The sequence below is a fragment of the Saccopteryx leptura genome, chromosome 3, assembly GCF_036850995.1.
Source record: "Saccopteryx leptura isolate mSacLep1 chromosome 3, mSacLep1_pri_phased_curated, whole genome shotgun sequence".
Taxonomy (NCBI): Eukaryota; Metazoa; Chordata; class Mammalia; order Chiroptera; family Emballonuridae; genus Saccopteryx; species Saccopteryx leptura.
In genome coordinates, this window is record NC_089505.1 from 10,982,883 (window position 1) to 11,007,101 (window position 24,219).

The 24,219-nt window shown below is 44.9% G+C and overlaps 1 protein-coding gene across 4 annotated transcripts in view; it reads right to left on the minus strand.

Moving 5' to 3' along the window:
- Positions 1-24,219, minus strand: part of ARID1B (AT-rich interaction domain 1B) — a 429,345-nt gene that overhangs the window by 363,182 nt on the left and 41,944 nt on the right. For all 4 annotated transcript variants that reach the window (XM_066372937.1, XM_066372935.1, XM_066372938.1 and 1 more), the window contains exon 2: positions 11,498-11,692. In XM_066372937.1, coding sequence (XP_066229034.1) covers positions 11,498-11,692 — 195 coding nt within the window. The remainder of the gene's footprint in view (positions 1-11,497; positions 11,693-24,219) is intronic.

A 24,219-nucleotide genomic window follows, 5' to 3' on the forward strand; every position in this document is an offset into this window, starting at 1 on the left:
ATGGGAAATCTCAAGGCAAGGTAACTAAAAGGAAGGGAAGTCTCCTTTCTGGCTGACCCTTTTAAGGAAGTGTTCAGAGGTCACCCAGCCCAAGGCTGGCAACCAGGCTGACCCTCTCCTTTCCCTCACTTCTCTCTGGGAGCATGGATGATAACGAACACGGGACCCTAACTTGCCGTGCTGGGGAACTCCCTGCGGGCGGGGCTGTCCTTTCTGTGACGCATCCGGCTGGAGTCCCCTTCCCTGGGACACTGCTCCACAGCCCCTGGGGACCAGCGGCTATGCCCACCCAGCTAGTCTTCTGTCCCACGGCCATTATGTAAGACTTAATTACCTCAGCAATGACAGACTTCCGCCTTTTAATTCTAACATTCTCATTTTTCTGCTATTGAAACTACTCTGACTCTTTGTTTCTGAATGTTTTATAGAACTTGACCTGGACCTTTGACCACCCCTGAAAAGCCAAGTCCACTGAGGGTTTAACAGGTTTTTTTAAGTATGCTCTTAATAATTCAATGCCCATAAAGGGAGACTAATTTGGTTAATTCTTCAAAATTCAGTCTGTTTTCTAGGTTACACATGCTTCTTCCTAGGAACCAGGAGGCTGGGTAACTGCTGGTGCTGGAGACACTTACAGAATTCTGTTTTGGGTCTATGTTAGCAGACAAGGGATGTTCATGTTGTACGTAGCACACTAACCCCACTGAGGTCTCAGGTTCATAAGTTCCGGGAAATTTCTAAGACCTGGCTCCACATGAGGAGTTCCTCTGGAGGCGGAGAGGCCCGAGAACCCGACGTGAGCACGCCCCACACTCAGGGGGTGCTCTCAAAGCTCACTAGCTTGAAGCCCAAGGTCGCTGGCTTGCACAAGGGGTTACTCGGTCTGCTGTAGCCCCCAGTCAAGGCACATATGAGAAAGCAATCAATGAACAACTAAGGAGACTAAGGAGCTGCAATGAAGAATTGATGTTTCTCATCTCTCTCCCTTCCTATCTGTCTCCCTCTCTGACTCTTCCTCTGTCTCTGTCAAAAAAAAGGATTTAGGCCCTGGCCGGTTGGCTCAGTGGTAGAGCGTCGGCCTGGCGTGCGGAAGTCCCGGGTTCGATTCCCGGTCAGGGCACACAGGAGAGGCGCCCATCTGCTTCTCCACCCCTCCCCCTCTCCTTCCTCTCTGTCTCTCTCTTCCCCTCCCGCAGCCAAGGCTCCATTGGAGCAAAGATGGCCCGGGCGCTGGGGATGGCTCCTTGGCCTCTGCCCCAGGCGCTGGAGTGGCTCTGGTCGTGGCAGAGCGACGCCCCGGAGGGGCAGAGCATCGCCCCCTGGTGGGCAGAGCATCGCCCCCTGGTGGGCGTGCCGGGTGGATCCCGGTCGGGCGCATGCGGGAGTCTGTCTGACTGTCTCTCCCCGTTTCTAGCTTCAGAAAAATACAAAAAAAAAAAAAAAGGATTTAACTTTCTTCTACTAACAAAAAAAGAGTACCTCTACCTTTAGAAAAAAAAACCTATTTTACACTTATCTTAGCCAAAAGGCTGAAAAGCAATAGAATAAATCTATTTTAAAATGCAAAACCAAACAGCCTGGCCTGTGGTGGCGCAGTGGCTAGAGCGTCGGCTTAGAATGCTGAGGTCGCCAGTTGGAAACCCCAGGCTTCCCCGGTCAAGGCACATACGGACATATGGGAAGCAATCAATGAACAGCTAGATGAAGCGACTATGATCTCGTTCTCTCTCTCTCTCTCTGTCTCCCTCTGATCTTGTTCTCTCTCTCTCTCTCTCTCTCTCTCTCTCTCTCTCTCTCTCTTTCCTTCTCTTCTTCCCTCTCTAAAAAAATCAATCAATGAATAAGTAAATAAATGCAAAACCAAACAAAGCCATCCAACCCCCCACTGTGGGGTCAGTAGGACTGAAAATAATGGTGTGGAACACGAACCTTAGAACTCACTTGTATCCAGAATTCATTTCATTGTAGAGTTGGCCCCAATGTTCTACAGTAGATACTTATTTTCTGACCCCTTAGAAAGTTATATTGTAAAAATGAGTAAGGGATGCTAGTTACTGAATTCCCTCTGCTTCCTTTTGTGACTCCACGTCAAGTCAACCTGAAGGTTTTTTCTATACACTAAAAAGGACAGACTACATTCTACCTGCCTAACGTATACTAGGAGTTCAGAAGTATTGAAGTTAGCTGAGTAAAAGTTCACTTTACAAATAATAAAATTGAAAGTTAGAAAATAATTTATTGCACTGATTACAATTTTCTAATTTTTGAAGAAGACACTGCTCTTTTCCTTTTCTGAAGAATTATAAAGATTCTGGGTTAGTAGTTGAATTAACACAAACTGTCAAGCACTAACCCATAAATTTCAGAAGACTATCTGCAATTATAAGACTCTAAAATGAAAAGACATTACCAATATTATTTTAAAGGAAATAATCTGAGCTAGGAGATGCTGTAGTCAAATATCCGTATGAGACTTTTCCACTATTGCACACAGCTTAAGCACTAATAGGCAAGGCCTAAACTGTCCCAACTCCTGGTTCTGGGCAAATTTCATCCCTCTAGAGCAGAGAGAGACGAGTTTCTGGCTCAGTGGGGAGGACCCAGAGCCAGCTGCCAGCCAATGCTGCTTACTGACTGGTCTATTTCTGACACCTGGTCGTTAACCCTGGCTTCACAGGGGAGTCAGAGAGGAGCTCAGAGAAAGACAGGGGGAGGCCTTACGTGCAAGCGCCACTGACATGGGCATCCATCCCTGGGGTTTTTTAAAGAACCCTAAGAGATTCTGACATTCAGCAAAGCTTGACAACCACTGGCCTAACATATACCACTTTGTCAGCTGAACGTTCAATTTATCTCTAGGATTTTTGTTTGTTTTTCAAGGAGTACTAAAGGTATGGCTGGTTGATTTTACTGATATCAACTGTTAGCTTTACTTGAACTATTTAAGTTTCAACATAAATATCGTACTTCATGTTTCTCTAGTAAAAGCAAATAAACCAAGCTTATTTAAAATATACTCAAGTAATTCAAATGCTACCTAAAATATACTTGAAATTCACATCTCAAAAATAACAGAAAATCTTAACAGATACTTTAGATTGAAAGTCTGTGTATGCAAAACACACAGAAGTCACATATAAATGAAAACCAGCACAAGCTACCAGCAGAGAATAAGCACTGTGCACCGAATATGCTCTGGAATATCTAGAACAACGTACATGTTCAGATAAAATACACATAGATATAAAAAATACACATAAATATAAGTCATATAGACTTCTTAATATAAAAGTAGCTTTCCGAACTAAAAGAGAAATCATTTCCCATTTTCTCACGAAGCGTTCAAGTATGAAAACCTGATCTTTCCTAAATTTTTTATAAAATGACTAATGGTTTTAACCTTTGTATTTAACTTAAAATATGATCTCCTGTCACATTTGAATAATTCAAAATCCAACCACAATAAAAAGAAGTAAATAAAAGCAGTTAAGTATTCCAGAAATTTAAAGTTTAAGAAGTAAATAAAGATTACATTTTCTACAAATCTTTTCAAAAAATTGTGTTGGTGCAAAACTCCACCCCTGGGAATTTTGTCATCAAAGAGCAGCACCTGCTCTCTATGTGGAAGCAGAGCTGTGAGGTGTAAATGTATTTTGTTGGTAAACCGTAAATACCTTCATGTTCACTGATAAAGAAAAAACCGAGGAAATCAAGACAAAACGTGGCCACCAAAAGGCCACTGTTTATACAAGTCTGCCTCCGTGGAAAGGATGCAAACGCCTCAGATGCACCAGCAGGGCAGCCTGGCTCTGAGTCTCTCGGTAGAGAACACGCATGTGTAAGAACACTGTAAGTTAACAACGAGTGGAATCTCGCAGCATTTCTATGTCACCAGCCAGAATGTTTACCTGCATCTTATTCATTTATCTGTTACGTGTACGTAATATCTATACACAGGCAAACACACGTCTAACATATTATCTATGTATATACAGATACACTTCATTACACTCTGATACTGTCACACAAACGTTCTTTTATATCCATGTGTGCAAGTGAGCGTGTGTGCACACAGATTCAGGTGGGCATCTTTGAGTGAATATAAACTGTCAAAAAATTAAGTCTGAACCTGAAACAGACACTAGGCACCCATTCCTCTAACCTCACGTTGTCAAGTCTTCCCTTCTCAGCCGATCACCCCAATCATGCTCCTTAAAAACGGGAAGTCCAACCTCTTCTTAGAGAAAAAGAATATTGGGCCCCGACTATGAGATTCACATTTGGGATTCAGAGACTGAATCTAAACAAACATTTCATATCAAAAGACTCTAAAAATTTTAAATCTTACTCTTTTTTTTTTTTTTTTTGGTATTTTTCTGAAGTGAGAAGTGGGGAGGCAGAGAGACAGACTCCCACATGCACCAGCAAGCCCACTGGGGGGCAGTGCTCGGCCCATCTGGGGTATTATTCCGTTGCAACTGGAGCCATTCTAGCATCTGAGGCGGAGGCCATGGAGCCATCCTCAGCACCCGGGCCAACTTTGCTCCAATGGAGCCTTGGCTGTGGGAGGAGAAGAGAAAGAGAGAGAAAGGAGAGGGGAAAGAATAGAGAAGCAGATGGGTGCTTTTCCTGTGTGCCCTGGCTGGGAATTGAACCCGGGACTTCCACACACTGGGCAGATGCTCTACCACTGAGCCAACCAGCCAGGGCCTAAAACTTTTAAATCTTTAACCAGTCCTTATAATTCATCCCTACATTTCAGAGACACTGTTTAAACTATATCAAAACATAATTTTAATTATAAAGTAACACAGGTGTGAATCCTAGAACTTTCTTGGCTGCTTTAATAACCCCCAAAAAAATATTTATTCTAGCCAAACAACTGTAGTGCTTGTCCTCTTTTAGAAACATCTGCTGCCAGAATAAACATCTGCATTGGAAGAAATGTTTTGGCTGTTAAGATGGCACTAAATATAATGCTTACATTCTGAAATAAATATTTTGTACAAAATACACACAGCAAAATAGACATACACAAAGAGGTAGTCAACCTTTTTATACCTACCACCCACTTTTGTATCTCTGTTAGCAGTAAAATTTTCTAACCACCCACCGGTTCCACAGTAATGGTAATTTATAAAGTAGGGAAGTTACTTTATAAAATTTATAAAGCAGAGTTACAGCAAGTTAAAGCATATAATAATAATTACTTACCAAGTACTTTATGTCAGATTTTCGCTAAGTTTGGCAGAATAAATCTTTATAAAACAACTTACTATAGTTAAATCTATCTTTTTATTTATACTTTGGTTGCTCCACTACCGCCCACCATGAAAGCTGGAACACCCACTAGTAGGCAGTAGGGACCAGGTTGACTACCACTGGTGTAGAGGATAAATTAAAGACACAAATTAAAATACCTATAGATTTTTAAAGTTTTTTCAAAAGAAACTCATTTTTAATTCTACTTTATTTAGATTGAAATCATTCGGTTCAGACATGACCTAAACAAAAATAACTAATTTCTATTTAATTTTGCCACTCTATCTTTCAAAACGATCTTCCATGCTCTTATTGTTGTAAAGGTCTTCAGTTGTGTTGTTACAAACTAAAACGTCATCTTTTCCCATCATAAAAGCACTCACGAACTAAACCCTCTCACTTTGCTCTCTTCCCCTTTCCCTGGCTTTATAATGCCAACAGTCATCAGAATATACAAGCATCTGTAACAAGGCAAGGATAGTTAAAATATCAACCCAATGACTGTTGATAATTCAAGAAACATCTCAGACGACCTAATCTGCTGACACAGATAAATATTCCTGTGTCTGTAGCCTAGCTTTCCTGGATACTATTTTGTTTACATGAAAAAGCTTCTTTAAAGCAAGTCACACAGGCCTATTTTACAGTTACCACCTCAAAGGATGAGAAAAATGAGACAAAACATCTGTTTGCCCACATCCCTGATCCAGAAAAGGATATCTTGCTAAGTTTTTAAAAATAACTGAAATACTCAGAGCCAGAACCTAGGACCTTAAAGACTGTGTACATCCTCTGTATACTTCTGTATGAGATGAAATCAACCAGGATATTCCTTTCCATTAACCATCACCAGGTTTGGATTCCAGGAGCCTAGAGGCAGAGCATTCTCCACAGAGGCAGAGAAAATTCATTTCCCTTCCCAGCTCAGGAAAAACCCACGCAGACTCGTTTTTAGGGCACCGTGCAAAACTAATCTGTTTAGCCATGTGTTTGCCTCGTGATGTGGGAGAATCAGCAAGTGAAAAACCGCAAATCCAGTTCCAGTTAATAAATATCAAAATGCTGTACGATTATCGTTATCATGCTTCAAAGACCCAGTCATGAGCTTATTTCAAAAATAAAATGATCACCATAGAAATCGAGACTCGCCAGGTTAACAGTGAGTGGCCAGCTCCTGACTCGCGGAGACAGAAGTAAGCAGTGATCCTCTCCAGGTTAAATGTCTTCCGAGCACTGCAGTTCTTTCTAACAGAAGACTCATTTAAAATTCCTATCACAGGAGGAAAGCCAGCCAGGAATCAAACTGCGACCCCTGAGCCAAAGACAACTTACCACTCAGCTGGTAAGTGGGCAACTCAATTTACAAACTTGAATTCCTGCATTTTAATCCTTTGCAGAAATATATGAGCAATATTAAATGAACTGGATTCAGCTCATTAGAGGTTCAAAAACCAAACACAGAGAGCTTTGGAGGCCATCCAAAGCAAAGTCATGCCTAGGTGGTGATGTCCACTCAATAAAAACTCAATGTCATCATTATCTTTCAACTTTTTCCCTGAAGAACATTAGCAACCATGACTACAACAAGGCTCAGACAATGACATCAATACTAGAAGATGAATAGGACCCGCAGCCAACCACTGTGCCAGGACTTTGTGGGCAAGTTTATAATTACCAAAAATTCGCAAACAAAGCAACTGACTGAAAATTCCTCACCAAAGAACACAGACTAAAACTAACAAAATAAATGTGTCCTAATAACCTTTACCAAAACCTTCACTTTCTTTATTTCAAAGCTTACACTTAACTGATCAAACGAACTTGCTATGATAAAAAGCTATGTGTCCCCTTTAAATTGTTACATACATTCAAAAATGCATTCATAGTTCTGTTAGCCTTTTTAAATTTCAAAACAAAGTAGTATATTTCAAAGATGTATTATAACTAATGAAAAGGTGAAAAGCAGTAAAGATGTTTTAGAACCTTTGATTATGATGAACTCAGTAAGAAAAGTTTGACATTCTACAGCCAGGGTCTTCACTGTCTCTCCAGATATTGTTTCCCTTTCACAACAGAAAGATCTGTGTTTAGAATCAGGCATTGCTTTCAGTTAGCAGTAAAATACCTAAACTAAAATCTTAATTAAAACTGTGTGGCCCTGGCTGGTTGGCTCTGTGGATAGAGTGTCGCCCAGCATGCGGACGTCCCAGGTTCAACCCCTGGTCAGGGCACACAGGAGAAGCAACCATCTGCTTCTCTTTCTTTTTCTTTCCCCCTTCCGCAGCCACTGGCTCTACTGATTCAAGTGCTGGCCCCAGGCACTGAGGATAGCTTGGCTAATTTGATCATTGGCCCCAGATGGGGTTGCCGGGTGGATCTTGGTCAGGGTGCATGCGGGAGTCTATCTGCCCTCCGCTCAACTCACTTAAAAAAATAAAAATAAGCAAATAAATAAAAATAAGTAAACTAAATTTGCTGACCTGGCCAAGAAGCTCAGTTGGTTAGAGCGTCTTCCTGATATGCCAAGGTTGCAGGTTCGATTCCCAGTCAGGGCACACACAGGAATCAACCAATGAATGCACAACCAAGTGAAACAACAAATTGATGTTTTGTTTCTCTCTCTCCTTTCCTCTCTCTCTCTCTCTCTCTCAAATCAATAAATAAAAAGAAAGTTTTAAATCTTAAAAAAAAATTTGCTGACATTCTTGGTAGGTAATCTTCATCAATTTGTCCCTTCAAATAAATCCAACACTTACTGTATTTCATAAGTACATAAGAGCCTCAGGGACTAAATAAAATCAAAAAGCTAAGTACCCTGAAGTTACTCAGTGTACCTGTAACATGTCCTCCACTTTCCGCCTACATGTGGGAGCAGAAAATAATAAAAAACAATTCCCAGGTAATCCTTCTTCACACACCTTTGCCAATTTTTAGATTCCCGCTTTGGGACTGCAAACCAAGCCCATGTCAGAAACTTCTAAGAAGAGTGAACTCATTCAGAGAGAAAGAAAGGTGCACCCAGCAGCTTGCCAGGAATTGCAGCTTGCGAAGCCACGCCTCAGCTCTCATCAGGAAACCCTTGCGAAGCCACGCGCCAGCTCTCATCAGGAAACCCTTGCGAAGCCACGCCCCAGCTCTCATCAGGACACCACGCGGACAGCAGGACGCAGGGACAGGAGCAACCGGCACCCACTGCTCCGCCCAGTCCTGCTCTTTCTGATTGCCCTTCTGCCTCCAGCGCATCTCAGAGACCTGTCAGCCACCACCCGAGGGAAACCAGCGGGGGCAGAGTCGGGGATGCAGCGGCTTGGCTCGCTGTCTGGGCCTTGCTCCCCTCCAAGAAGGGTGAGTTAGCCTTAAAACTAAGAAAAGGAAGAGAGAGAGAAAAACCACAACTCTCACCTTACTTTCCAATCCTTCTCAAATTATCTCCCTCTCACAAGACGCAGCCTCCATTAGAGATTTTTACTCTAGACCACTGGTCTCTACTGCCCACTAGTGGGTGTTCCAGCTTTCATGGTGGGCGGTAGCAGAGCAACCAAAGTATAAATAAAAAGATAGATTTAACTATAGTAAGTTGTTGTATAAAGATTTATTCTGCCAAACAGCGAAAATCCGACATAAAGTACTTGGTAAGTAATTATTATTATATGCCTTAACTTGCTGTAACTCTGCTTTATAAATTTTATAAAGTAAAGTTACTTCCCTACTTTATAAATCACCATTACTGTGGAACCGGTGGGCGGTTAGAAAATTTTACTACTAACTGAGATACAAAAGTGGGTGGTAGGTATAAAAAGATTGACTACCCCTGCTCTAGACAGTAAAATATCGCTGGAAGGAGTAATGTTGGAAAAAATGAAGAGTACAATTAAGTATGCAGCTGACTGCTAGACTTCTAAGTGGTCGGTCTTTAATCAACGAGGGTGACAACTTCCGACAACAACCTGGACCGTAAGGAATCAAGAGCAATGAGTCTAAGGCTGAGCGACTTCTGTCTTTCTCCACAACCGCCTCGAAATAAACAGATCACCGAAAGAGGAGGGGCAGCGGTGGGGAGGAAAGACAAGCCTGTCTCTAAAGCAACGGTCAGGTGTAACTTCTCCATGAACGTTCAGTGCACAGCTACGCAGCGTGTGAAGTGTGACGTATCCTTCTCCGATCCACTTCAGAGAGGACCAAACTGGTAGCCAATACTTTTATTTCCACAAAGGAGTTGTGGTCAAATACAGGGAAGAATTTCCTGGGAGAAGGACTGTGAAAGCCTGGAGTGGGTTATGGGGACGCTTTGGTGAGGCCTCTGTGGAGCAGTCACCTGTCCAGGGCATGAGCCCGAAGTCCCGGGGACTAAAGGCATGGGGTGAGAACGTACCAGTGAGCCTTTCTGGCCTTCCCAGGAACTAAACACCCCGACAAGTCAGAGCCTGATTTACCCTTTCCCGATCCCGTGCCCCCTCAGGGCAGCGTGACAAGGACATGCTCTTCAGGGCTTGACGAGACTGGAGGTGTACTACTGCTAGAGGTACATGGTCATTTGATTCTAGAGAAAAACGCTGGGTCTTGAGAACAAGAAAAGTCTTTTTTGTTTGAGGTAAAAACAGAACCTCATGAACATCTAAAAAAACAAATCCACATCAAATTCTTTTATATAAAACATAGAAGCCTGTTTCAAAAGGTATGGAAGAAATAATATGTTAAAAAATAAAAGCAAAAGGCCCTGGCCGGTTGGCTCAGTGGTAGAGCGGTGGCCTGGCGTGCAGGAGTCCCGGGTTCGATTGCCGGCCAGGGCACACAGGAGAAGCACCCATCTGCTTCTCCATCCCTCCCCCCTCCTTCCTCTCTCTCTCTCTCTCTCTTCCCCTCCCGCAGCCAAGGTTCCATTGGAGCAAAGTTGGCCCAGGCGCTGAGGATGGCTCTGTGGCCTCTGCCTCAGGTGCTGGAATGGCTCTGATTGCGGCAGAGCGACACCCCAGAGGGGCAGAGCATCACCCCCTGGTGGGCATGCTGGGTGGATCCCGGTCGGGCGCATGCGGGAGTCTGTCTGACTGCCTCCCCGTTTCCAACTTCAGAAAAAGAAAAAAAATAAAAGCAAAATAACTTTCTGGGAAACTAAAAAAAAAATTTTTTTAAGCTGATGCTCTCTTCATGAGAGAGACCTTCAAATAACTGAAAACTTCGCCTTAGGAATTCTATTCAGAGCTGAAAACCTGACCGAGTCTGACACCAGCATGTGGGCACGTCGAGGACACTCCGGGGCTGAGATCTGTACGATCTAATGCAGAACAATGAGAGGTGCAGCTTCCACACGCCTGGCAGCACTGGCCTGTGCCCTAGCGGGCCTTCTGCCGCTCTGTCCTCAGAAGCTCGCTTTTCCTTCTTTAAAAGAAAGGGAAGCCCTGGCTGGTTGGCTCAGCGGTAGAGCGTCGGCCTAGCGTGCGGAGGACCCGGGTTCGATTCCCGGCCAGGGCACATAGGAGAAGCGCCCATTTGCTTCTCCACCCCTCCGCCGCGCTTTCCTCTCTGTCTCTCTCTTCCCCTCCCGCAGCCAAGGCTCCATTGGAGCAAAGATGGCCCGGGCGCTGGGCATGGCTCTGTGGCCTCTGCCTCAGGCGCTAGAGTGGCTCTGGTCGCAATATGGCGACGCCCAGGATGGGCAGAGCATCGCCCCCTGGTGGGCAGAGCACCGCCCCTGGTGGGCGTGCCGGGTGGATCCTGGTCGGGTGCATGCGGGAGTCTGTCTGACTGTCTCTCCCTGTTTCCAGCTTCAGAAAAATGAAAAAAAAAAAAAAAAAAAGAAAGGGAAAACAGTTCTGGCCGGGTAGCTCCGTTGGTTAGAGCGTCGTCTTGACACACCAACATTGTGGGCTCAATCCCCTGGTCAGGCACATACAAGACTTGACCAATGAATGCACAAGTAAGTGGAACACCAAATTGTTGTTTCTGTTTCTCTCTCTCTCTTTCTTACCCAATCCCTTCTTCTTCTCTCTCTCTCTAAAAATCAATAAATAAAAACTTTTTAAGAGAAAAAAATTTCACCTGTGATTAAAGAAACTAGGAAAATTAAGAGAGCAGAAACATCAGTGGCATGCCCCCTAATTTTCTTCATCCCCATTTCGGGTATATGGTAAAAGACAAGACAACACGATCACCAATGAAAGGAGGAGTGGTGGGGGAGAGGGGGGTGGGGGGAGGGGAAGCCTGGGGGGGGAGGAGGGGGGTAACATGTAGAACCAACCTGCTGCTGCGGGTACTGCATGCCTCCCAGGGCCCCCGGGGTCCGGCCCTGGATGCCCATAGGGTACCGCTGTGGGCCCGGGGGGCCGTAGGAACCTCCAGGGTACGGGCTGCTCTGCTGAGGCTGAGAATGAGGGTTGCTGCCCATCCCATACAGCTGAGGTCTCTTCATCACCATGGGATCCATTGGGCTGCCCTGGGAAAGAATAAATGAAGAAACAGGCTTATTATGGCATTATTTATTACCAGGGGCAGAGAGTTTGTTATGCTGACAAATACATTAAAAACACAACTATCCTTTTGAAAATATTAAAAACAATGACCCGACAAAAATACAGAAAAACATTCAGAAAAATTACCTAGATGAATAAAGACATTTTATATTTTACTTTTAGGAAGGTTTCAACAATTAAGAGGAATCCAGAGTAAACAACATAAGGAAAGATTCTGCATCCTAAGCAGAGAAAAAAGATTTGCATCTAAAATTCTATTATGCATATAGAAATGAGCACGACAGTCAATCTCACCCAGTGCCTTTTAGCTGACTAGTAATACAGGCAAAGTATAATGAGTGGTTAGAAATGCTTTCTGACTTCAAAGTATTCTTAGAAAAACTTCTTTATTTTAGACCTGAGTCTGCAAGTCCTTATCAAACATGAATGCATCCAAGTGCTCGCTAGAAAGTAAAAGGAAAGATTTTAAATAATACAGAACGTCCAGAGTAAACATTTCCAAAGATCACTAGTGCCCGTGAATAAGCACCCAGACTATGAGTCACAAGCCACCTTTTCCCAATGTAAGTAAGCATCTTACCAAACACAACCAGTTCAAAACTAGACTTTGAGTTTTATTTTTGGCTTAGTGAGTCAGCCCTGGGCCTCAGGGCCAAGGCCATTCGGCAGAGGCAGAGCTGGAGCCTCGAGCCTGGGTGCTTCAAAGGAGCAAAGCGGGGGTGGGGAAACCCCTCCCTGCAAAGCTACCAAGACCTGCTGCGTTCATCCAACAGGTCAGTGGGTCCATCCTTCTAAAACCACAGGCTGCTACCTACTGTGTGCCCGTTCACGTGGAGTTCAAGGAAACTCTCTGGAAGGTTTGAAGATTCGCGGGATAAATAGGAATGATCCAGGTTCAAGGTGGGGAGGAGCATGAGGCAGATAGAATACCACAAAGCAGAAGAAAAGGCATAAAGCCCCGGCTGGGGGAGAGGAGCTGCGGGGTGTGTAGGAGGGCTCGTGGCCGCTTGATGCAAATGCAGCAGAAATGTGCAGAGAAGATGAAGCAGGCGGAGACCAGCACATATGGGGCTGAGTCTTAGATGTCACGGTAAAGGCTCCAGATTGTACGTTGGGATAAACGGAGCGCTGCCCTCAGATCCGCCTCTCCGAAGGTTGATCTCTCAGGCAGCTGGCTGGAGCCAGGGTGGGGGGCCGCTGCAGGCGGAGTGAGGTCCTGAACCGGGACTCAAGTAACAGGACGGAAACGCAGCACAACTTGGAGACTGAGTGATGGAGGACAGGGGCCAAGAGTGGCTTAACAGTTGACAAGACACCATCTGCGACAAGGCATGCAGGAGCAGAAGCAGATCAACCCTCTCCCAGGAAGGGGAGCCTTCAGTCCTCTCCGTGTTAAACTGGAGGTTCCTCCAGGAAACCCGGGTGGAAACGTCCAGAAGGAAGCCGCACAGGGAGTCGGCATACAGAGGGCGACGTGCTCCGGGGCGCAGCCATCCCTGGTTTTACTCCCTACGATACGTCCGGTGCTTCCGTCACACAGTAAGCACTTGTCACACAGTAAATGCTCAATAAACGCTGGCTGAATTAATCAACAGCAAGCATGTAAAACTTAAATTTTACCCAGGAAGAATGTATGGAAAGAGAAAAAGGGGTGGAGGGCAAAATTCTAGAAAATATCCCGTCCCGACCAGACACACCAGGCCCCGGAAGGGGAGCGTCTCCACGGTCCGCGACGGCCTCGAACAAAGCCTTCCCTACCCAACACCTGAGCTCAGCCCTCAGGGATCCAGGGGAACCTGCCAAGAACTGACTGATCTACTTGAATGAAAATAAGTGTTCGACAAATAGTTCTGCTCCAAATTCACAATTTCACGGAATCTTAACTGTGTTACTTTCAACAGTCAAGAAATACTGTGTGCTTAACAATGACAGAAATTGCTCAGACGATATACTGATGTGACACGTGCTGACTTCACAATTAATTTAATTGTGCTGACTTCACAATTAAACAAACAAACATATTGTGTTGATATATTGTAATACAACTAAAATCGAGGACTAAGAATTAAGTTTTCCCAGAAGGATTTATATTAGAATTTAGTTCTTAGAAAGGAAAAATGGTGGGGCCCTGGGGCAGCCCTCCCTGCACATACATCCCCCCGCACCAGCCGGGCATCGGGAAGGTGTGCGCACCCCACTGCACAGTGCACGACCAACTCTGGCTTCACTAAGGCAGGAGTTTTCAATGGGAAAATGACTGGAATGTCTCCATTTTAATACTATAGATAACAGTGCAGCAAATTCATCTCATCAGTGACTAAAACTGTTTTGTGGTATCTGTTTCCTCACTGCCACGAGCTCCCACGGTCCCATTTAAAATTCAGTTCATTTGCACCCATGTCAAAAAAGTGAGCTTAACCTCGAGATTTCTCAAAATCAAAAGCATGAAATACACAGATTATCTGTACCTCTCAAAATGCATCAAACACCTTTCCGTGAGACTTCAGATATGAAAACACTTATACAGTACAAATTATTTCATTTTAACCTTCTCTCCTTTGGCCTATTATTAACTGTTCACCCGCAATCCAAACCCATCCTGCTGTGTGCTCCAGCTATTTTTAACATTAGATATGCACAACTGCAGGATCTCAACCACTGCTCTGCACAAGGATCTCCTGAAAGAAACAAAGACCAAATCAAACTAAGACTTTTCCAAAAAACATACAGGTCAAGCCGGTCCTCACCCTCACATCTAATCCAGAACAGTCTTCTATTTCTAGCCTCTGCCCTCCTGTTGATACACCCAGAGTCTCTCCACGCTCATTCCTCACATACAATCTGCACCGTGTCAGAGATCACACTAAGAACAGTCCTCAGATACTTCTCCCAGCAGCCATTCCAAACATGCTCTTTCCCTTCTGGGTATCACTCCACAACTGCTGCAGCTGAGCGTCAAGTACCGGAAATCAAACAAGTACTTTGAAGTCCACAATATGAACCACCCATTTTCAAAGCACCCTTCACATAGGTTATACATATCACACACACACATGTATGTATGAGTTATACATCCCACACACATATGTATGAGCTACAGGTTATACATCACACATGTACATATGATTTATACATCTCACACTCACATATATGTATCAGTTATAGGTTATACATTACACATATGTATGAGTTATACATCTCACACACATATGTATAAGTTACAGGTTAAACATCACACACATATGTTTGAATTATAGATTATACACCACATGCACATGTAGAGTAATAGGTTATATGTCAGATGTATGAGTTATAGGTTATATATCTCACATACACATATGTATGCATGAGTTACAGGTTACATACCACACATATATGTACGAGTTACAGGCCATACATCTCTCTCTCTCTCTCTCTCTCTCTCTCTCTCTCTCTCACACACACACACCCTTTCCTGAATCTCCCTCTGAGAAGCTGCCACTGCTGTCTCCATCCTCCAGAAGCCTCAGAAGGTTTCCATCTGTAGGACTATTAAATAAAGAGGAAAATGTAGATTTTCAAAATATGGACTGGAATATAGATTCTAGACATAATGGGAAGCACGGTTAGGCTGTATGCTAGGTTTAAAAGGGTTAGCTACACTTCCTGTGTAAAGCACTCCTCATTACCACTCTTTCAGAGCATGCCTTCTGATATGAACTTCTATGGAACTGCACTGACTCCTAAATGTCAAGTAGTCAGGAAAGAGAATTTGAACTATAGATAAAACTCTTTCTGCAGGACAATAGGTCAATAAGCCTTAAACAAAAGCTGGCCCTGACTGGTTAGCTCAGCAGTAGGACATTGGCCTGGTGTGTGGAAGTCCCGGGTTCAATTCCTGGCGAAGGCACACAGGAGAAGCGCCCATCTGCTTCTGCACCCTTCCCTCTTGCCTTTCTCTCTCTCTCTCTCTCTCTCTCTCTCTCTCTCTCTCTCTCTCTCTCTTCCCCTCCAGCAGCCAAGGCTCCACTGGAGCAAAGTTGGCCTGGGCACTGAGGACAGCTCCGTGGCCTCCATCTCAGGCGCTAGAATGACTCCGGCTGCAACGGAGCAATGCCCCAGATGGACAGAGCATCGCCCCCTGCTGGGCATGCCAGATGGATCCCAGTCAGGCGCATGTGGGTGTCTGACTGCCTTGGGGGGGGGGGGAGTGTGTCTGTTCCAACTCGAATACCCTCTCTCAAAAGGGGCAGAGGTATGTATGATTTACCCATACTTGTCCTCAGCTACGAGAATTCTAACACTAAGGAAACTGCGTGGGCTTGGGGGAAAGAAGGAGCTTTGGCTCCAGAGTGAATGCATCCACACCTCTAGCCCACCACTTCCTACCATGGTGTGACCCTGAACACACTGTCTATTTCTTAGTTTTTCACTTACTCAACAGGAGAAATAATGCTTACCTAATCATTATTGTGAACTTGAATTAGTAAGAACTATAAAGGATCTCTTAGCCACTTACTATTGTGCAGAGAAGAAACGGAAACCACGAAAGTGTTCCATGTCTACAGAACATGCGAATCAGCCATAGCGCATCTGCACAGTGGACTATACGGCGATGTGGAAAAGCGCATGACACAATGTCGGATGTTTAAGAGTGAAGTGTGTGAATTACAGCTATGTGAAAACTAGGCTGATAATGATCAGAGCCAGCCATTGTGACCTGTAAATAGTGGCTGTCATATCGTGAAGCAATCTATGTTTACTTTTCTGTGATGCTAAATATAACTCTAAAATGCCTCTGGTTTTTTCCCAGGCATGCTGCAGACATTACTATGGTGTTCTGTGGGGTGGGGATGGATGGGACACAGCTGTCCTGCCCGCGTCCTCCTCTGTGCCTGTGCCCACACTCCACGTACAGCGCAAACAAGGAGGGAAGAGCTGCTCGTCCTCCCTTTGAGGCTGCTCCTTGCCCTCCTGGCCACCAAAATCCAAGCTCTATCTCGGTTCAAGACCATAGAGAGTCTCCCTTCACGCACCCAGGAACACCATCTGTGGGACCTGCCCGAATTTCTGCCCCGTGCTTGTAACAGACTTCTGAGTTGTCTCATATTGTTATTTGATCCCTCTTTGATTCCTGTACTGTCCTCCTGCTTTTCCCGTGTTAATTTTAACCTCCAAGGCAGGCTACAATGGCACTGTCCAAAATGTTGTGCACTTTCTAATGCCTTACTTAGCACACAGCACAATGACTTAGATGACTATGGTGATTCACTTGGGAATGAGATGACCGATCACATAGAGTAAAACATTCTCAAAGATAAAAAGTAAAAATTACTGACCCATTTCTACATCAACTCTGCACATACAGGCAGAAGACATATGTCAAGTCCATGAAATATAACATCCAACAGTCACAGTCAAGTTCTTCTCCTAATGGCACGACAATGACAATCAGTTTAGGTCAAAAATAGGAAAAGGACACCAGACTCTTCCCTCATTTGATAAAGAATGCACATTCTTCTTCAAGCCAGAAAATACCCAGATTCTCAGCTTCCACTGTTCCCACTCCTACAGAACCCAGTGACCAAAGGCACCTTCTGTTCCCAGATGACATCATGGAGGCAGGGAGCTGGGGGACCCGCCCCGCCTTGCAGTGCTGGGGCAGAGCTGAGATGGAACACGGGTTCCCTGACTCAGGGCCTGCTCCCTGGACTGTGAGAGGCCAGCAGCATACTGTCAGCTCTTCTCTTATCAATCACATTCTACAATGGTATAGGAAGGATCAAGAAGTGGACTGTCAGGATATTAGGAAAAAAACAGAAAAGGCTGTTTTGTTGCTGGCTCTAAGAACCATCGGACCCGTGCCCTCTAACCAAGAGGCCATTCACAGTGAGAAGGGCAGGGATGGACCAAAATGTTCATGTACTGACTTGGACAGATGACCACTGTCAGTATTTTTGGTTTTGGTTTAAGGCAAGTTACAGAGAACATATATATTTGTGGAACCACAAAATACAATTTGAAGGAAGAGAGAAGAGAATGAGGAAAAATTTTTTGTAAAAATGGGATTATAAGAAATGTTTATTTATGGAATTTTATCTGAAATAAACATGTTTTGATATTCAAGTCTGGGTTAAAAGGTTTATTTTTCACATATATATTATCATTAAAGAGGAGTAGAACAAACAATATTTTCACCTTATTAAACTTTAAAATTTATCCTGAATCTAAAATATCACTGGATTTTTATTTTTCAAAATTAAGACTAGTCATAAAATATTAACATGTTTACCTATGTATAAAAAATGATCTGCCATAAACTATCAATAAAAAGATCAGAAGCTGCGATTCTTAACTCTTAGAGATACTCTAAAACTGCATTTGTGATGTGTATACCTCCCAAATTTATCATATACGATCAGAGGTTCCTGAATACCCTCCAGAAAGCCATCCAAGACTCCTGACCTGCATTACCAAATATTGACCAACATCTGCCATGCATTTCCCTTTTTTTTTAATTAAGTGAGAGGGGGGAGGCAGAGACAGACTGCTACATATATCCCAACAGAGATCCACCTAGCAAACCCCTACAGGACAATACTCTGTCCATCAGGGGCTGCTGCCCCATTGCTCAGCAACTGAGCTATTTCAGCGCCTGAGGGGAGGCCATGAAGCGGTCCTCAGCACCTGGGGCCAAATACCTCAAACCACTGGGGCCATGCTGCAGGAGGGGGAAGAGAGAAAGTGAAGGGGGAGGGGAAGAGGGAGGGGTAGAGAAGCAGATAGTCATCCCTCCTATGTGCCCTGACTGGAAATCGAACCCAGGACTTCCACATACCAGGCCGACGCTCTACTGCTGAGCCAAATGGCCAGGGCCTATACATTTCTAAAGCACTTTAATACATTTTCATCTGATTACAGTTCTTAAAGACACTCTGATAAAGGGTTCAGCAATGAAACACAGCATCTTAAAACTGAAAAGAGGCCCTGGCCGGTTGGCTCAGCGGTAGAGCGTCGGCCTGGCGTGCGGGGGACCCGGGTTCGATTCCCGGCCAGGGCACATAGGAGAAGGGCCCATTTGCTTCTCCACCCCCTCCTCCCCCCTCCTTCCTCTCTGTCTCTCTCTTCCCCTCCCACAGCCAAGGCTCCATTGGAGCAAAGATGGCCCCGGGCGCTGGGGATGGCTCCTTGGCCTCTGCCCCAGGTGCTAGAGTGGCTCTGGTCGCGGCAGAGCGACACCCTGGAGGGGCAGAGCATCGCCCCCTGGTGGGCAGAGCGTTGCCCCTGGTGGGCTTGCCGGGTGGATCCCGGTCGGGCGCATGCGGGAGTCTGTCTGACTGTCTCTCCCCGTTTCCAGCTTCAGAAAAAAAAAACCACAAAAAACAAAAAACAAAACTGAAAAGACCCTCTTTGGTCTGTCATACATGATGCATATATGTATGAATACCCCAAAGTGTCTATATCCTGAACGTTATAAACTTCTTCCTCGTATATAAAAGAAATCTGTTCTTGGCCCTGGCCGGTTGGCTCAGTGGTAGAGCGTCGGCCTAGCGTGCGGAGGACCCGGGTTCAATTCCCGGCCAGGGCACACAGGAGAAGTGCCCATTTGCTTCTCCACCCCTCCCCCTCTCCTTCCTCTCTGTCTCTCTCTTCCCCTCCCGCAGCCAAGGCTCCATTGGAGCAAAGATGGCCCGGGCGCTGGGGATGGCTCTGTGGCCTCTGCCTCAGGCGCTAGAGTGGCTCTGGTCACAACATGGCGACACCCAGGGTGGGCAGAGCATGGCCCCTGGTGGACAGAGCGTCGCCCCATGGTGGGCGTGCCGGGTGGATTCCGGTTGGGCGCATGTGGGAGTCTGTCTAACTGTCTCTCCCTGTTTCCAGCTTCAGAAAAAAAAAAAAAAAAAAAAAAGAAATCTGTTCTTTATCATTTCCATCCATTGGTTTTACTCTGGCCCTTTTGCAAATATTTGAAGGTAGCTATATCTATTTCCCTTTTCTGAGAAAAATATGCCAATTCTTAGCCCCCACAACACAAAAGCTATGAAGGGGAGCAACCTGCTTCCTGTGTCCTGGATCCTACGCTGGTACTGATGTGGCCTCAGATATCTGTGCCCATGTGGCAGCCCACTACACTCTCGATCCATCCGCTCAGCAGTGACTAAACCCCACCTGCCCGTCTCCTACTATCCAGCTGGTTAGCGGAGTCAACTGGCAGGAGTTTGTCTTTCTCTCTGCTTAGTCTCATTTTGCTTATTTCTGGTCACTGTTCCAACCTGACACCTAACATATTAACTGCATTTCCTATCTTGGCATCAACCACCAATTAAATCAGCATGCCATTTCTCATGTCTTCGTTTGTGTTGCTGATAAAAATACTGAAGAGGTCAAGGGAGGGGACAGCGCCTTGGGCTAACGGCTAGCGCTGCTCATGAGGACTGACATAATCCAGGCTCCGGCATTCTGGAGGAAGGTCTTCATTAGAAACCTCGGGAAAGCCCTTTCCGCTGACCAGCAGCACTCAGATGCACTGACTAAGCTTGTTACACAACCACAAGTCATATCTGCCTTTGGGTGACAATCTCTTGACGCTTCAAATTCTTCCATCTTTTCTAATATATAAAATGTATTAGAAAATATAAAATAAACACTCCAAGGTTAAAGAAAATGCAATGCTCAGAAAGGGGGGCTGGGGAGAAGGCAGGAAGTTTAGAGTCAGACAAACTTGGGTGTGAATCCTGCCTATACTACTCATTAGCTATGTAAACTTAGGCTCGCATTTAAAAGCTTGCAGTCATATTCACCTCTTCTGTTTGCCGGAGGGTTCAAAGAGGTACCGCAGGACTCATCACAGAGTAAGAGTCTCTTAAATCCCTCTTCCCCCCTTAATAAATTAGCAAATCAAAGTCAGAACAAAATCACTCAATCACTTAATCTATTCATTTTCCTGTTCACCGGCACACTGTTAATTGAAGGTGAAAATTGTGTCTTCCTCACCTTTGCATACCTAGCACTTGGTACACTGCCTGCCATGATTAACATTTGCTGAACAGAAGCGGCGATGACTTCCCCAATACCACACAGCCAGTTAAACAGCAAGGTCCTAACGGAACTCACGCCTCTCACAGGCCAACAGGTACAAGAAGGGAAGAATCGCGCACGACCGCAGACAAAGCTTCCTTTCCCACAAGTTCACGTTACACCTCCTCAGGCATGCTTCCCCCAAATGGGGCTCCACCGGCCGGCTTCTCTGAGCCCAGAGCTCTGCACCCAACTGCCCCCAAACGCTCCTGCCTGGATGCCCGGGTCCTCCCCACCTGTTTCCGGTCTCAGTGAAAGACACCACCTCCGCCTCCCCAGCCAGTCATACACGTGGGGATCCAGGGACGCATCCTGACTCATTCTTCTCTCTCCACCACAGCCAACCCCTCATCAAGTCAGCATTTTTGGAGGAAGATCCTCATTAGAAATCTTAGCACTGATCCACAGCACTGCCATCAACAGGAAATCTCCACCTCCGACCACGCTGGCCTCTGGGCCTCTAGAAAAACCACGGGACTTTCCCCCCACTGGGCTTCCTTTCCAGGTAGAAGGAGCTCGGCCCTCGTGCAGAACTTGGCACTAACCACCTGTCCTCGGAGAGGCCTCCCTGAGCACGGCCGGCCCCGAACGCCTCGGCAAGCCCTGTACTCGTCCTTGGATCATCCTCAGTCCACACGAACCTTTATCTGTGCCTACCAGAAAAACATCTCTCCAACCGGACTACACCCCAGAACAGGAACGGGGAGGCGGAAAGGCAAATGTTAAACCCATATGTAGTGATCATCTAGGTACCAGAGAGGAAGTCCAGGACGTGAGGCTGTTCTGGTTCTCCGGGTTTTGCCTGATTTTTATAAATTGGCAAAAACCTATTAATTGCCTAATCCTCCAAGCGCAGCATCTAGTAAGTCCACTCAATGAGTAAATTACTGTCTGACTGAACTATACTTTTAAATTTAGTTTAGCAAATGTAACAATTTTATAACAAACCAAAGTATGTGTGTATATGTATAAATGAGGTCTAAAAGGAATAACAAAATAGTAATAGAATGCATTTCTACTTTCCCTCAGATTTGTCGATCTCACCACCAAAAAAAAAAAAAGAAAATTGAAAAGCTATTATCACAGCGTTAACAATTTCTAAAATTTACATCTCTAATATACAATATCATACATATCCATGTATCACTGACAACCTAGTAGCAGACTCTTATTTTAAAAAGAGAAATAATGTGGTATATTTCCCAGATACATACAGATTTAAAATCAAGTTTAGTGAGAATGTCAAATTTCATTGCCTCCACTTTTAGTATCACGCTAAGAAAGTTACCACATAGCTTCTCTGCACATCAGTAACTACATCTATACAGCAACACTACCAAGTTCTTGGCACATGACCGGCTTTTAATAGGGACAGATTTTATCAGTATTCCATGGAGGAATAACTGCAGAACAATCACCATGAGGCCTGGAGACCCTCCACCACGGTGCAGAAGACAGACACTGCCCAGCAGTCCCCGCATTCGCTTCCGAGTCCAGCAAGGTCAGGGTCTCTCACCCCGAGGAGCTGCAGGCGGCATGACCAACTATCACATTTTGCAAACAAGCAGAAAGCAAGGGGCTCTCCAGTACAACGGTAAGAGCATCAAGTTGGACCCTGGGGAGACCTCTCCTGCTTCTCACTGGCCGTGAACTGTTAGATAAATTATTCCAGCGCTTAAGCCTGTGTTCCCATCTTTCAAGTGAAGATAATGCCTGCCTTAAAAAAAAAATCATTCTATAACTGGATTGTTTGCTGGTTTGCTGTTGAGCTTTGTGAGTTCTTTATATATTTTGGATATTAATCCCTGGTCAGAGCTGTTATTTATGAATATCAACTCCCATTTCCTTGGCTGTCTTTTTGTTTTGTTGTCAGTTTCCTTTGCTGTGCAGAAGCTTTTTAGTTTAATCTAGTCCCATTCATTTACCTTTGCTTTTACTTCCCTTGCCTTTGGGTTCAAATTCATAAAATGTTCTTTCTCTACAGCCCAGGTCCATAAGTTCAGTACCTGTTTTCTTCTATGTAATTTATTGTTTCAGATCTTATATTTAGGTCTTTGATCCATTTTGAATTAATTTTTGTACACGGGGATGAACTGTAGTCAAGTGTCATTCTCCTGCATGTGGCTTTCCAATAAAGAAGATGCGGCACACATACAATGAAATACTTGCTACTCAGTCAAAAGAAGTGATGATAAACTATCATTTACGACACAGGTAAACCTTGAGAATATTATGCTAAGTAAAAAGAGTAAATCAGAAAAAGCTAAGAATTATATTACACATAGGTAGGATATAAAACTGAGACTCGTGGACACAGATAAAAGTAAATTGGTTACCAGAGGGAAGGGGGTGAAAGGAGGAGAATAAAGAGGGTCAAATATACAGTGACAGAAAATGATGGCTTTGGGTCACGGGAAAACACCACCATCAACAGTTCAAATGATATAGAGATGTTTCCCTGAAACCCACGTGTTCTTATTCATCAATGTCATCCCATTAAATTTATTTTTTAAATAATAGAAAATTATTTTAAACAATCCTGAAACTGTCTGGTGCGTGATTTGCATGAATATATAATCCCCAAGACACATCAGAGTGGTACCTAAAAAGACAGAGAAGTGACTGACTCCCAGCAATTTCTATGGCTGCCATCACGCCACTTTCAAACATTACCAACTGACTACCTATCTCTGGACGAAGAGTGCCTGATGTGCTGACAGGCTACTGGCCCCTTGTGTGAACATGCTTTGCAGAGTCATGACCCTATTATTAGAGATCTACTTTATTTGAACCATAATGAGCATACCTTGACTCTTACTATGATTGTTCAAAGAAAACAAGTCAACATGACCAGTACACAGCCAAACCTTACAGACTAAAAAGACGGGATCCCTAGATGCAGCAGGACAGGCCGAGGCAGGCCGAAGGAAGGGGGACGGCTCTGCACACTCTGGGGTCCGACACACAGGGAATGGGGACCGCAGCTCGGTGAACATCCCCACCGTGTGACCATGACCTCGCCAGGGACAGGGAGCAACCTTGCTCCCAGGAAACGCATGCAGACATGCTGAGGGCACCCAGCAGAATGGAAGCGGCCCAGATGCAGGGCTTCTGAGAACGCACTGCAACAGGTAGGCGGGGGTAGAAAAAGGTATATGCCATCTCTCTGCACTGTTCTACAACTTTCCTATAAATTTTATAATTATTTCTAAATAAAAGCCAAAAATGGACAGAAAGGAAAAAGCAATGGCAACGACAAATCAAAATAATCCCTACGGCCACCTTTGCAAGAGGGTCTGCGGCCCCTCAGAACTGAGAACCCCCAGAGCCAAAGCCCTGCACAAGGTCCATGGGGTGGGGCCTCAGACAGCTGGAAGCCTAAGGGGCGGGGCGGGGCGGTGTGGGGAGGGGAACTGAGGGGGCGGGGCAGGGC